Source organism: Pygocentrus nattereri, chromosome 20, assembly GCF_015220715.1.
Source record: "Pygocentrus nattereri isolate fPygNat1 chromosome 20, fPygNat1.pri, whole genome shotgun sequence".
In the NCBI taxonomy this organism is placed as follows: Eukaryota; Metazoa; Chordata; class Actinopteri; order Characiformes; family Serrasalmidae; genus Pygocentrus; species Pygocentrus nattereri.
Window position 1 is genome coordinate 7,944,250 of NC_051230.1, and position 13,605 is coordinate 7,957,854.

Consider the following 13,605-nt stretch of genomic DNA (forward strand, 5'->3'; position numbering starts at 1 on the left):
TCTCAATGAGCAGAGCTCCTCGGTGTATCATAAAAAGCAAATGAGCAATAAATGGTTACACACTGTTTCCTGACTTCTCTGATAAAGCACCAACATCATCCTTGTCAGTGAAGTTCTATTCTCAGCTCACAGTAAGCCCACACTATCTACATATCTAACCCACACTTACACAAAGCTCAGCTTTAGTTTAAACTACTGAGAGAGATGGAGAGAAACAGAGAGAGAGAGGAAGAAAGAGAGAGGAACAGAGAAATCCGGTGATGTGAAAAAGAAGAGGATGAGAGCAGACCGTAGGGATTAAGAACATCCCGCTCTACCGCAGGGACAGTGTGATAAATCTACTCGCTGTTCAACTACTTTCAGATTTTGACCTACAGAGTAAGAATGGAACAGTTACAGTGAAATGGGAGAAGTGATGACATTTTCGCTTTTATTTCTCACCAGAAAACCAAGTGGCTTTACAAAAATAGGTATGAGTAAAGATTCTAGCAGTGCTTTCCTTTCTAACTCTTGGATTAAATGTGGTATTCATGGAATTCTATGAACTGTAACAATTTGCATTCACTGGGGCACTTTAGTAGCAACCGATACCTTTATACCACTTTATACCACTTTATTAAACCCTACTTTGTACTTCCACTCACTGGCCACTTTTTCAAAACCATTACATTGCATTTCCATTCACTGGTCACTTTATCTGAAACCCCTACCTTGTACTTCCACTCACTGGCCACTTTTTGGAAACCATTACATTGTATTTCCATTCACTGGCCACTTTATCTGAAACCCCTACCTTGTACTTCCTCTCACTGGCCACTCTTTTGGAAACGTTTACCTTGTACTTCCATTCATTGGTCACTTTACTGGAAACCTCTATATTGTACTTCCACTCACTGATCATTTTGTCAGAAACCTTTATATTATACTTCCACTCATTGGTCACTTTATTGGAAACGTCTACATTGCACATCCTTTTACTAGTCACTTAATTAGAAATGTCTACTTTGTACTTCACTGGCCACTTTATTGGAAACCTCTACCTTTCACTTCCACTGACTGGCCACTTTATCTGTTGTTATGCATGTCTGTTCAGATGGCCTTCCATTTATCAACAGTCAGTTTCTGACCACAAGACCGCTGTTAACCAGACATTATTTGGCTGGTGGATCTTTCTGCGCATAGCAGTGAAACTGACATGGTAAGTTTCATTGTGTGGTGCGAGGTGGTAAGAGTTCTAGGTCATGAGGAGTCCACCAGCCAAAGCTATCCACCCAGGAGCAGCTCTGAGGTCAGAAACTGGCCAGTGTTAGAGGACAGAGGATGGTTAGAGGTGGAGCAACACGGAAAGAGTTTCCACTAAAGAGGCTGGTGAGTGGACACAATGTCCCAATGTCACAGCTTGTAAAGATAATATGAATATAATATGAAATATGAATTTATTGCATTATTTCCTTATTTTAAGCTAACATAATAAAGTTGTATAACATGGTGTCAGGCCAGGTTAGCCTAGCCTTCTTTTTATTCTTTTACAGTATTACAGAAGGACAGTCGGTAAACACACTTCACAGGGTGGACCCAAATGTATGTGTCACATTATATTTACCCAAGCTCAGGAACAGAGCATGTCAAGGTGCATTGACTGATATATTTATGGCACATTGATCAAAAACATTCAAAAAAATATATCATCCCAAATAAAGGTAAAGAAAAGTCTGATTTGGGTTTCATAAAAATGTAGTCAGTGTAAACAAGAGTAAAGAAAAGAAATCTGTATAAGGCAAATAAAAACTTTGAACAACATTCAACACGCCTTGAATCTCAAGTATTCAAATATTTTGAACCTTAGACAAACATTTAGCCTATTTTTGCCATACATACCACAGAACTACACAGACATGACCCTTACATCCCTTAGGCCTGTGTTATATATTGCCGTCTATTCAACAAAAATAATCATTATGGACATATATTGCCTACAAACATAAACATTTATATAATACAAAAGCCCATTTAATATATATATCTACAATAAATATTGATCCAGTGACAATGTGAAATCATAAAATCTGTGTACAATAGTATTTTAAAGTGCTGTATAAAGAAACAAAACCTATTGGTCTTTATCAGTGATGAGAAAAGATTAGAATCCTCTTTGCACCTTGAAATCTCCCAACAGCTCATAGAAACGTATGCAGTTGTCCATATACATGCACTCGTCACCTCGAGAAACATATCTTTGATGTATTGCTTCAGTGCATATGGGAACGGCATTCCAATGGGACGTATAATGCAAACCATGGAACTCCCTCGGAGAAAGCCGTGGGCATGTTCAAGCAAAGCAGACTCTATTTTCACCCATAGTGGACACTTGATCTGTTAAAAACCCGCATTAATTGAACACACCCCGTGCTCTCAGGGGACACATTCTTCTTTCAAGTAAGTACAATGCCTCTCTGTACATTAACTCCTTAAATAGGACCACATCAGCACACGAACACTGCTCAGACTAACACGGGAACATTCAGGTTAGGTTACGCCACCTTACAAATGTGTTCACATTCAGGAGATAATTCCACTGATTGAAAATGTTTATTATTAGAAACTATTTCAGACCAGTGGTCATCAGTGTTTCATTGCTCGGAGGTAGCCTACAATTCTGCAGGCACTGTCAGTAGAACTTGTATCAAGGAGCCCCACTACCTTCAACTATCTCTTCTGGGTTGACCTGACACTAGAGGGCGCTGCACAAAAAGTCTAATAATGTGGGCCTACGGGGGTCAGTTTTTGTTACATTTATCATCTGTAAATGGTTAGGTTGCTTATTTACAAACAAATGTCCACATTTTCTCAACACAGAATAGCTTAAAATTGTTGAAAATTGCTGCCCTAATGCTTCTCAACAGGACTGGATACTGGAGGGAAAAACGTTTAAATCCAGCTCAATATTTTTTGTTTTAGTAAAGTGCAATACTTCAATTAAAATAGTTTGATTTCTAGCTTAATGGTTTTACAATAAGAAAAATTGTATTGGCCAGTACTCAAGGTTTTAATATCAGTATTGATATTGTTTCATTTCTACTTTTTTAACAGGGCCTTTAAGCACAATATAATGAAGTCATCATTATGGTATGAACTACTCAGCAAATTAACTTCTCACCAATCAGCCAAACATCCATCCATCCATCCATTTTCTAAGCCGCTTCTCCGTCAGGGTCGCGGGGGGATGCTGGAGCCTATTCCAGCAATCTTCGGGCGGAAGGCAGGATACACCCTGGACAGGTCGCCAGTCCATCACGGGGCAATCAGCCAAACAGCCAGCACTAATGTTCAGTAATGCTAGTGTCGTAGAACAGATATTGGCAAGGTAGCACTGATTTTATGTAGAAATACCTTCTACTTGCAGGAGTTTCCTGAGCGCAAGGTATTTTAGGCATTTAGGCTTAACTCACATTGCAGGTAAAAGTGAGCCGCATCTGTTTTCCTCCATATGTGACACATTTGTTTTTATGTGACAGTGTGAACACAATTCAGATTTGAGTCATGTTCATATGTGCTGCTGAAACAATTTCAAAAATAAAATGAATACAAATTTAAAATAATGTAAAAAAAAATCAACTTTTACTATTTGTTAACTTATTACACCGCATCTTTTGAGTGAACTCAATCTGAGGGCACTAGCATTCACTGAAACTTGGTTAAAAGTTCTCCTATCTTGCCTTTTTAGTAGTGCATTTTAGTAAGATAAACGATATACAATATTTATCTTTTCATTTCCACATCAAGTGGGACTCCTTGCATTAATACACACAGCTGTTTGTTGGATGAACATGTCAGGTGGTCAGTTAGTGCTGAAGCATGATCTGTTAAGACTGATATCAGATGTAGTTCACACTGAAAAAAATCAAGTTGCTTAGAAAAGAGTGCAGATTTGACCACCTGATTCATAAAACTTTTGTATGATGTGGAAATAAGAGCGGATGTGAGCACAAATGGTGAATTGTGTTTGGTGCATGAAAGCAAGCGCCGGCCTAACAGCACCTTTACCTATCATTTGCCATTTTTAATTCATGCAGATATTTTGTTAGGGAACCAGTCCAGTGACAGCATTCAGTGGGTTGTGAGCCACTAGCTGTGCTTGTAGGTGAATACTGCTCCCCCTACTGCCCAAACTTTATCGAATTAAAATTACAATGCCTGCAAAAAAACCATGAAATGAACAAAGACAGTAGAGTGATCTGAATGTGTAATGTGATTCTCTTCCTTGATTATCATATTTAAATGCTGTTTTTTGCAGTGTATGAAAGGCAAAATTGTGTTTTGTAATGTCTTATTTTTGGGTAGCGTCAGTAGTATAAAACTAAAGCACAGTGTAATTTATCTTTAATTGGAACATGGAATATATGCAACTTTCATTTATACCAGTTTGCATGTCAAATAAGTATATCCACTTTTGTACTGGATTGTTAGTTTTATGGTTATATTCCAGTTTTTGTTCTTATTACAGGCCTCACAGACCGTGACTGATCAAAAAAAATGGGTTAGTTAACTACAAATAGGTTGTTAACAGGTTGTTTTCAGGTTGTTTAACTGTTGTGCTCAATTTCATCAACTTCATACTCCTACCAGATATGAGTTTGATGGAACAGGTGCACCAAAGATTAAACTGATGAATAACAAACTGGTGGTCACATTTGATAGTATGCTGTGAAAATGAAAGAACAAAATCTGAACTGGACATCCACTTTTACCTGCAATCTGAATGTGGGCTTAGTTCCAATTACGTCTACTGATTGAGAGCCATTGCATGCCCCCTCCAGCATTTTCAAGTCATGTTTCAGCTCTATAATCCTACGATGAATAGGCCAAGCTCTCCTAAACTGGCTCTGCTTTTACTCTGGGGAGCTAAACCTGCTTGCATTTGCCCCAAAAAATTCAACACTTGACGACAGAAGTGATTTACTTCGCTGTAAGTGCAGCATGGCCTGCCTCATCAGATACCCTTTGAAAATAGTGACCATGCCCTTGGATACAGTTGTACCTATCTATTGCATATTTCGGTTAAGCCATGATGTCCAGATTCATAAGTACACATGTGCCACAGTGAGCACAATGAGCGTCTAGCTGCCTGTAGCTACCAGTTAATTCTGCTCATGCCCCAGGCAGGCCTTTAACTATCATTTTCCCCCGGACACTTATTTCATGCAAAACAAGGTGAACTGGGCTACAGCTGTTACATATTTAAACGCCAGCGGGTTTAGTTTAAAGCACAACACTGTTTGGGACACATTTTGTGATTCAGATGGGTTTACACTCTAGATGCTGTCAGTGGGCCACACTGTCCCAAGACCACCAATCAGCTGCTGAGTCTGACAGCAGAACACTACCCTGGCTGCACAATTAGTTATGGCCCATATATACAGGACATAAAATGTGGTTGTTACAGTGCTTGTTCCTCAAAAAACATTCAACATGATTATAATCCTCAGATTTCCAAAACATATCATGAAAAACTGGGTGCATTTGGTTTAACAGCTATTTGCCCATATGAAAATTAAATATATTGGAATATGCTGTCAGAATATATTATAGTAATATGGGAATATACTGTAATATATTCTCACTACCATGCCAAAAACATAACCTCATCATAAACTCTCTGTTTTTGATTAAATCATAAGGAATGGACCAATAACAAGGGTTCAGAATGACTGTACATTAGAGTTCATTTAAATGTATATTAGAATGAAGAAAATTTTCCCATTACTATTTCAGATCTATGAAATTTTCTAATTTTACATTTCATAAATTTAGTAGAATATGTTTGAATATACATGTTACACATTACACATTCTCTGCATTTAACACCCTTCTGCACATTTTAATGCATAATTCTTGTTTTTTTACTGACACATTGTAGAAAAATAATGAAACATGAAATGAGACCTGTGCACATTTTATGGCACATTTGATATTTTATGTTTGCCAATATGTGAACCTCAGCATACGAATAAAAACCATGCACTGACTTTTGAAATATGACATGTTAAAATGTGTTTTCTATAAAAGATATGTGCTATTTTAACTCAATAAAAAATGCAATTTGACTGAGAGTGTTTAAACATTTGCATACAACTATATATTACAACATATTTTCAATATATTGCATTTTATATGGGCAAATGCAAAAGTCACAGTAGAATGTTGCCAAGTTTCTAAGATGCATTCAGCCCACTCTTCTCCAATGACATCATCTTTGACACCATATATCGCTGTAGAAACACATAAACAGTGCAAAGGTAAGTATGGGTAACTATGGAAAACAGTTACTGTACATGTAGACTGACCGATAGCACTGACTATGTCAATCAAACCTTAAAATGCATAGTGCTGTTGATATTCACATGATTAACAGAGTGTCTCCTGAAGCAGACACGGTTCGCTTTTTTCCAGGAACTGGGAACCGAAAGTTGACCCTTTGATTTTTTTCATTTGATTTGTTTGTGTTATTTGTGTGTGGGAGAGAGTTGTTGTTGTTATTGTTGTTGGTGGTAGTGGTGTACAATCCTTAACAGCAGTTCATACAACACAGCTGGTCAATCTTGGTCAAGTCACAGGTATTGCTGTACATCTAGAAGTCCTGAGTTTAACCCCATCTTTCATCTTTACCATCACTTTCCTTTCTTTTGACCCCATATGCACAACACCATAGCTGTAAATATTAGAGACCTACATTGCTCATCACATTGTTCTATACAAGGTAACATGAAGCCACTTGATCATCATAATTTTCTTTTAGTTAAACCACAAATATTTCCTTCAATGACGCCCAATTTCAGGTAATACATTTGATGCACATCTCTGTTAAATTGCTTTGAAAATTATAATAGTGACCAATGTTAGATTGGTGCTGATGCTGGCTAATCACATTTGCATTTGGCTGACACTCTTATCCAGAGCGACTTATAATTTGATCATTTTTACACAGGTAGGCCAAGGCGGTGTTAGGAGTCTTGCCCAAGGACTCTTATTGGTATAGTGTAGGGTACTTGCCCTGGTGGGGATTGAACCCCAGTCTACAATTTAGAAGGCAGAGGTGTTAACCACTACACTATCCCAATGATCAGCATAGCTCCCACTGGTGCTAGCCAGCACAGCAACTTCCAAACCCACCATATGCTGGTTTTTCTGGTGATATGCTGATTTGTCCAGCAGGCATATTAATAACACAGTGTGGACATTCCAAGATGAACAGACCAATGGAAATGGCCCAAAATGACTTGGAATACTACTCAAGAATCACTAGCTTAGCTAGCCAGCCATTTGTCTTTGCAAACATTAGCCAGCTAAGTTTGCTTAAGCTTTTTTATTCGACAAATTCCAGTTAAGCAAGTAAGGAAAGACACTGTGAGAACATTTCATAATGTGTGGACCAATAGAAATGACCCTGATATGCTTAGAATATTACTCATGAATCATTAACTAAGCAAGCTAGCCATTTTTCCTGAATATTAGTAATAAATCAGTGTATATACTATATAATATATATATATAGTATAAATCAAGGTAACATTATGGGGGCCAGTTCTGGGGATGTGCCTCTGGAGTAGTGGGTTCAGTACCATGCCATACATCTGCCAGGTCTCTAATAGGTGCATCTATGACACAATTTAATATTACACTTATTAAATAGACTGTGGATTACAAGCACAGCCTTGGCAAAGTTTACAAGTAGGGTTAGGCCTAGGGTCAGCTATGTTCAGATCATGGAACAGGTTTGGCCCTTAAACAACTAGCCAACATGCATATCTACCCAATAACCCAACAGACAATGCTTTTAAACATTATTTCAAAGGTTCAACTCTCAGTTGCCAGTTCCAAAGAAATAAGAAACTACAAACGTCTCACAAGGTCTCAGTGTTATAACTTCTTCGACTCAAACTCAAAACATTACTTCAGGGCTGTTGTGCCCCCCTTTGGCAGTGTGGAGTATTACTATAATCTGCTCAGTGCAGAAGGTAAGAACCCACAGTAATCGATAAACAACACGTAACACACAATTTTACAGCATGAGCATATCCTAAACAGCCCTTAGAATCATGCAAATGGATCAAAATACACTGTATGGATACACCTTCACTTTCAGTTCTAAAACAACACCTCCAACTCCTCTACTGTCCTACACACATGACGGGCCATTACTGTTACACATCGTGTCCAGATGTGATATACAGATGAAGGGATGCACAGCTGAGCTCTACAGGTGCTAATAGACTACTGTAAATCCATGCATCACTTCATGCACTGAGGAGCAGGAGGATCCTTGAGGTTTCCATGCATCTCCAATGTCCAGGGTGGATGGTCCAGCAAGAAGGTAAAGGAGCAGAGTTAATCGTTTCTGAACTCACATGTCCTGTTCATCATGTGGATCCCATGAAACCTCTTAGCTCCTTTTCTTTCCTTTATGTTTATGATTTCTTTCTTTCAGTAGGTCTATGCTCTGTGGTTTCCATTGAGAAGCTTGGCTGGTAGATTAAACAGTCTAGATCAGATCACAGTCATTGTTTGGACTGGTGTGAATGTTTGTTTATAGATTTGTTTTTTTTGCCAATGTTGCTTTTAGTCATTTGTCAGTGTTCACTGTTCTCTGGTTTGTGACTGGACGACAGTGTTATTTCATACCGCTGCGGAGCACCTGATTGGCTGCGATGAGCATAACGCTGATGATGAAAGCAATGGCAAAGGCGCAGATAAGACTCTTTCTCACGCACGTCTGCTTCACCTGCTGGGTCGGACTTGATGCTGCAGAAAGAACCAGGAAAAAGGGAATGAGTACATACACCGATCAGGCATAACATTATGACCTTGTTCCTACACTCATTGTCCACTTACTGTATAGCTGCACTTTGTAGTTCTACAGTTACAGACTGTAGTCCATCTGTTTCTCTGATACTTTGTTAGCCCCCTTTTACCCTGTTCTGTACCCTCACAGAGCAGGTATTACTTGGATGATGGATCATTCTCAGCACTGCAGTAACACTGATGTGGTGGTGTGTTAGTGTGTGTTGTGCTGGTGCGAGTGGATCAGACACAGGAGTTTTTAACACTCACTGTCCAGTGAAACAGATGGACTACAGTCTTTAACGGTAGAACTACAAAGTGCAGCTATACAGTAAGTGGAGCAGATAAAATGGACAATGAGCGTAGAAACAAGGAGGTGGTCATAATGTTATGCCTGATTGGTGTACTATGAAATGAATCACTGCTGTACTGAAGGTGCTCCACCTCATAAAATAATGGAACAATGGTCCTGTGATCAGAAAATGACCAATAACTGATGAGTTAGAGGATGCCTGACAGTGTGCAGCAACAGTACACATATATAGCACAACTATAAGGTAGTGATTTCTAATAAAAAGACCAGCAAGTGAAAGTACAGGGCAGGTGTTTCTAACAAAGTGGCCAACACGTGAAAATAAAGGGTAGATGTTTCTTTCAAAGGGGCCGCTGAGTGAAAGTACAGGGTAGGTATTCATACGAAATGGCCAATGAGTGAAAATATAGGGTAAAAATATAGGGTAAGTGTTTCTAATAAAATGGCCAGAGAGGGGAAGTACAGGGTAGGTGTTTCTAACAAAGTGGCCAGTAAGTGAAATTACAGTGTAGATGTTTCTAATGACGTAGATACTGACATCACATACAGAAGCACACACTGACAACTTTAATGAACTCTTACAGTCGATGTCCACTTGACAGTCCTCAGGGTTCTCGATGTGGTTTTCCTCCGTCATGATGATGTTCTCGATGTCTTTCATGGACAGGTGGTCACAGAATGTGTCGTACAGGAGCCGCTTCAGCTCCTCCACTGTGAGCTTCTGCATATCACACTACAAAACAAGGGAGAATGACATTATAAAACAGACAGCGAAGACGCTAAACTGCTCTTCATTGATATTCAGGGTTTGGATTTTAATTTAAGCGTTTACTGAATGATGATTCTGTAAAACTTACATTGTCACTGCGATCGGATTAATATCAGATCACTGAAACCGCATTCGGAGGTGGTCAGAGACAGATCTTGACCACATTTTATGTGAGCGATAACGGAATAGGTGAGAGGGTAAACATGGAAATGAAAGATGATGTAGGACTGCACTCTGTCCAAGCCCTGCTTGTCAACTTACAGGAAAAAAGTAAACAAAATTCACTAAACTTTCAGTAAACTGAAATGATGCACATATTGATGAAAAATCACATCTGATCTGGTCACACATTTTGGTCAAAAGTGTAATTAGAATCCAACTAAAGCATATCCAGACACGATCTGGACCCTAACACGTCAATGCAAGGTGTGGACAGTGTCATTGAGTTCTATCAACTATATTAATGTACATGAAGATACCCACAAAATGTAGATTTGATATCTGCACATTATCTAAAGCTTAAAATACATGAGCAGCGCTGTGGATGCAATTTGCAGCAATTTGCAAAGCACCTCTCTGTTTGACTGCTTAATGAGCGGTTAACTGCAGAGTGAGTAGGAGGGCGTTTAAGTTCCTGATTTGGTCTGTTGTGTGTGTGTGTGTGTGTGTGTGTGTGTGTGTGTGTGTGTGTGTGTGTGTGTGTGTGCGAGAGACAGCAGCAGAAGAGTGTGTGTCTGTTGTCAGTTTTAATAAGAGTGAGGTGCCAAATAATCACCTTCCAGAAAACAGAGTCAAAACCTGTTCCATTGAACTTGTCAGGCATTCCAGCAGCTGAGAGCTTCGGGCCAAGCAGTGTTACAAACTCCTCAAAATCCACCTGTCCATCGCCTGAGAGAGAGAGCAAGAGAGCGAGAGAGAGAGCGAAAGAGAGAGAGAGAGAGAGAGAGAGAGCATGAGCATGGTGTTTATTTTAGTATTGTGGATAAGCCTGGAGGATACTGCATGTATCTGTAACATCTGTTCAATGGCAAGACTGAAGGATTGGCTCCTGAAGGCTTTGTCAACTCATTTGACTATATGCAAAGTCCCACCTCCCTTGATTACTGTTGCCATGTCCATCAAAATTTCAGCTCATAATTTTTTTTTTTTAAAAAACAGACTAAAAAGTTCAGGCATATCAAGGGAAATTCAATACAGGAGTGCATTTGAAACATTTTCCTATTAAAAATAACACTGTAGAAGGAAACTTTCATATCAATAAGGAGGATCTTTGATGCTACCCCTTCAGATGAGCTAATGCTAAACCTGTTTTAATTTAAATTAAATTGTTCTGTAAAGTTATTTTTCATTAGAAATTATATTAAAATGAACGTTAACAAATACAGTAACTCAGATAAAGTTTAGCTTACCGTATAATGTTTTTAATAGTTTTAACATTGTGATCTTCTACTTAGTTATGAGCAAAACTTATTCAGCTTCAAGAAAGAGGTAAAAACAGCTCTGCATGATCAAGATAGTGTATGACAGGCATTCTATGTTCCTCAGTAGCATCTTTCCACTATTTCTTAGTTTAGTGAGTCCCACTAGTTTACTGCCACTGCTGTTCTCACTGCAGGTTTGTTACGAGGAGTATGAATCTCAAATGGCTCTCTACTGCTTATGTAGTGCACTATGTTGGTCATGAAATAACAATGTCTATAAGCAAATAGAGCATCATTTGTCTAATAGAAAGACTGTGGACTTCAGCACAGGTTCCATGTCTTGCATGGTGCACTATATAAGGATTATATTAGGGAGTCATTTGTGATCCAGCATTAGTTTTTTCTACACTTGATGGATAAAATAGCATATCATTACTGTCGGAAGTAAACCCCATATCTCCAATTTTGACTTTTTTCAGTTTTTTACATAATTTGGAAATACCTGTTGCCCTTTACATTGTGTGTAAATTTCATGATGAATGGACCAAAAGAAACGGCCCAAAATGACTTGGAAAAAATTCTGGTTCCATTGACTTACATTAAAAGTAAAGTAGGTTTTTTCCTTCTCCTCTAAAGTTACCACTTTGGAGATATGAGGTGTTCTTCTGACAACAGCAAAATATAAATTAATTGAGGTGGTCATATAGGTACTTTAAATGAATTTGTAAAGAATTTAAAGGCTTTTTTCATAGACTATGCTATCGACTCATTAACTAATTCACAAGCTCCTCCTGTGCTGGGCTAGGGCTTTTGAAGTATGGAAAAGAATAAAAATGTGCAAAGTATGAAGACTTGACTGACTTCTTCTGTGCAAGAATAAAAGTAATGCAAAACAATAGAATATTCTGGAAAATGTGGTTAAACTGCTAACACTATATGTACAAAAGTATCCAAACACCTCTTCTAATGATTATATTTGGCTACTATAAGGGCCATGTTCTTAAATCTAGTCAATATATATATATATATATATATATATATATATATAACATTTCCCATTTTGAGATGATTGTGCAATTATAATAAGATTATCTAGCTTATTTGTACAAGCAACATTATCTGTGAGATATCAGTGAGATAATTTAACTTAATAAAATGACTTAAAACAAGTAAAAAGGTAAATTAATCTTAGAACAATCACTACAGGAGAAATATTAGATTTATTGACTATTTAAGATAATTTTACTTGGCAAGGAACCATTTTTTTGTAGTGTGTTACTAACACAGGTGTTCATTTTTGCACAAACAGCTCATATAATCTCCATAGAAAAGCACTGGCAATAAAACAGGATGCTCTCAAGCAGCTGCACACATAAGCGTGAGGTCACCATATCAAGTATCTGCTATAAAGAGTATATAGTCCCCTGGCACCAGGCTGTGGAGCAAAGGAACTGCATCATATGGAGAAAAGCTCCATTCAATATTTCTGGAGTGATCCAGAACTGATAATCCAACACCAGTACCTGACCTAACTAATGCTCTTGTGGCTGAATGCAATCAAATCCTCACAGCAATGTTCCAACGTCTAGTATAAAGCCTTCTTCAAAGAAGAGAGGCTGTTACTGCAGCATAGGGGGCCAACTCCATATTAATACCCTTGATTTCCAAAGAAATGTCAAATGAGTAGGTATCTAGAAACTTTTGGACAAAAGTTCATAAACTATGGTTTGGTAGTGTTTTTTTTCTCTGTGAAGCTGACAGAGTGTTTCTTCTCACCGTCCATGTCCAGTCTCTGGATGATGACCTCCAGCTCCACTTCATTGGGCATGTAGCCCAGAGAGCGCATGGCCATGCCCAGCTCCTGCTTCGAGATGAACCCGTTCCCATCCCGATCGAACACCTTAAACGCCTCACGGATCTCTGAAAGAGAGTCACACATAAACATGTTTCACCAAAAATATAAGGGGCTTAACTCTCTGAGCTCACATTGGAAAATAACCATAGCCAACATTAAGCACTTACAGCACTGTAGAAGATAAACTTCATTTATTCCTTCATTTATTTCATTTCCATTCAGCCGTTAAGCACACATTATTAATTTGATTAGATATTTGATAATCCACTTACATAAGAAAGAAGAAAGTCAAAGGACAAGAGTTCTTTTTTAAAACTGTTTCGGGGGACTAATGGAACTAATAACTGTGCAAGGCCTGGTGGACCACCAAGTCTGTCCCCATCAGCTAAACAGCACTTACGGCTTTCAT

The 13,605-nt window shown here is 38.4% G+C and overlaps 1 protein-coding gene across 1 annotated transcript in view; it reads right to left on the reverse strand.

Moving 5' to 3' along the window:
* Positions 1–926: 926 nt before the first annotated feature.
* The window catches only part of LOC108443917 (calcium-binding protein 7), a 59,295-nt gene continuing 46,616 nt past the window's right edge, over positions 927–13,605 (reverse strand). The window contains exons 2-5 of the mRNA XM_037531785.1: positions 13,118–13,261; positions 10,696–10,808; positions 9,734–9,884; positions 927–8,799 (exon numbers count right to left, since the gene is read on the reverse strand). Of these exons, the coding sequence (XP_037387682.1) occupies positions 8,669–8,799; positions 9,734–9,884; positions 10,696–10,808; positions 13,118–13,261 (539 nt within the window). The 3' untranslated portion in view covers positions 927–8,668. The remainder of the gene's footprint in view (positions 8,800–9,733; positions 9,885–10,695; positions 10,809–13,117; positions 13,262–13,605) is intronic.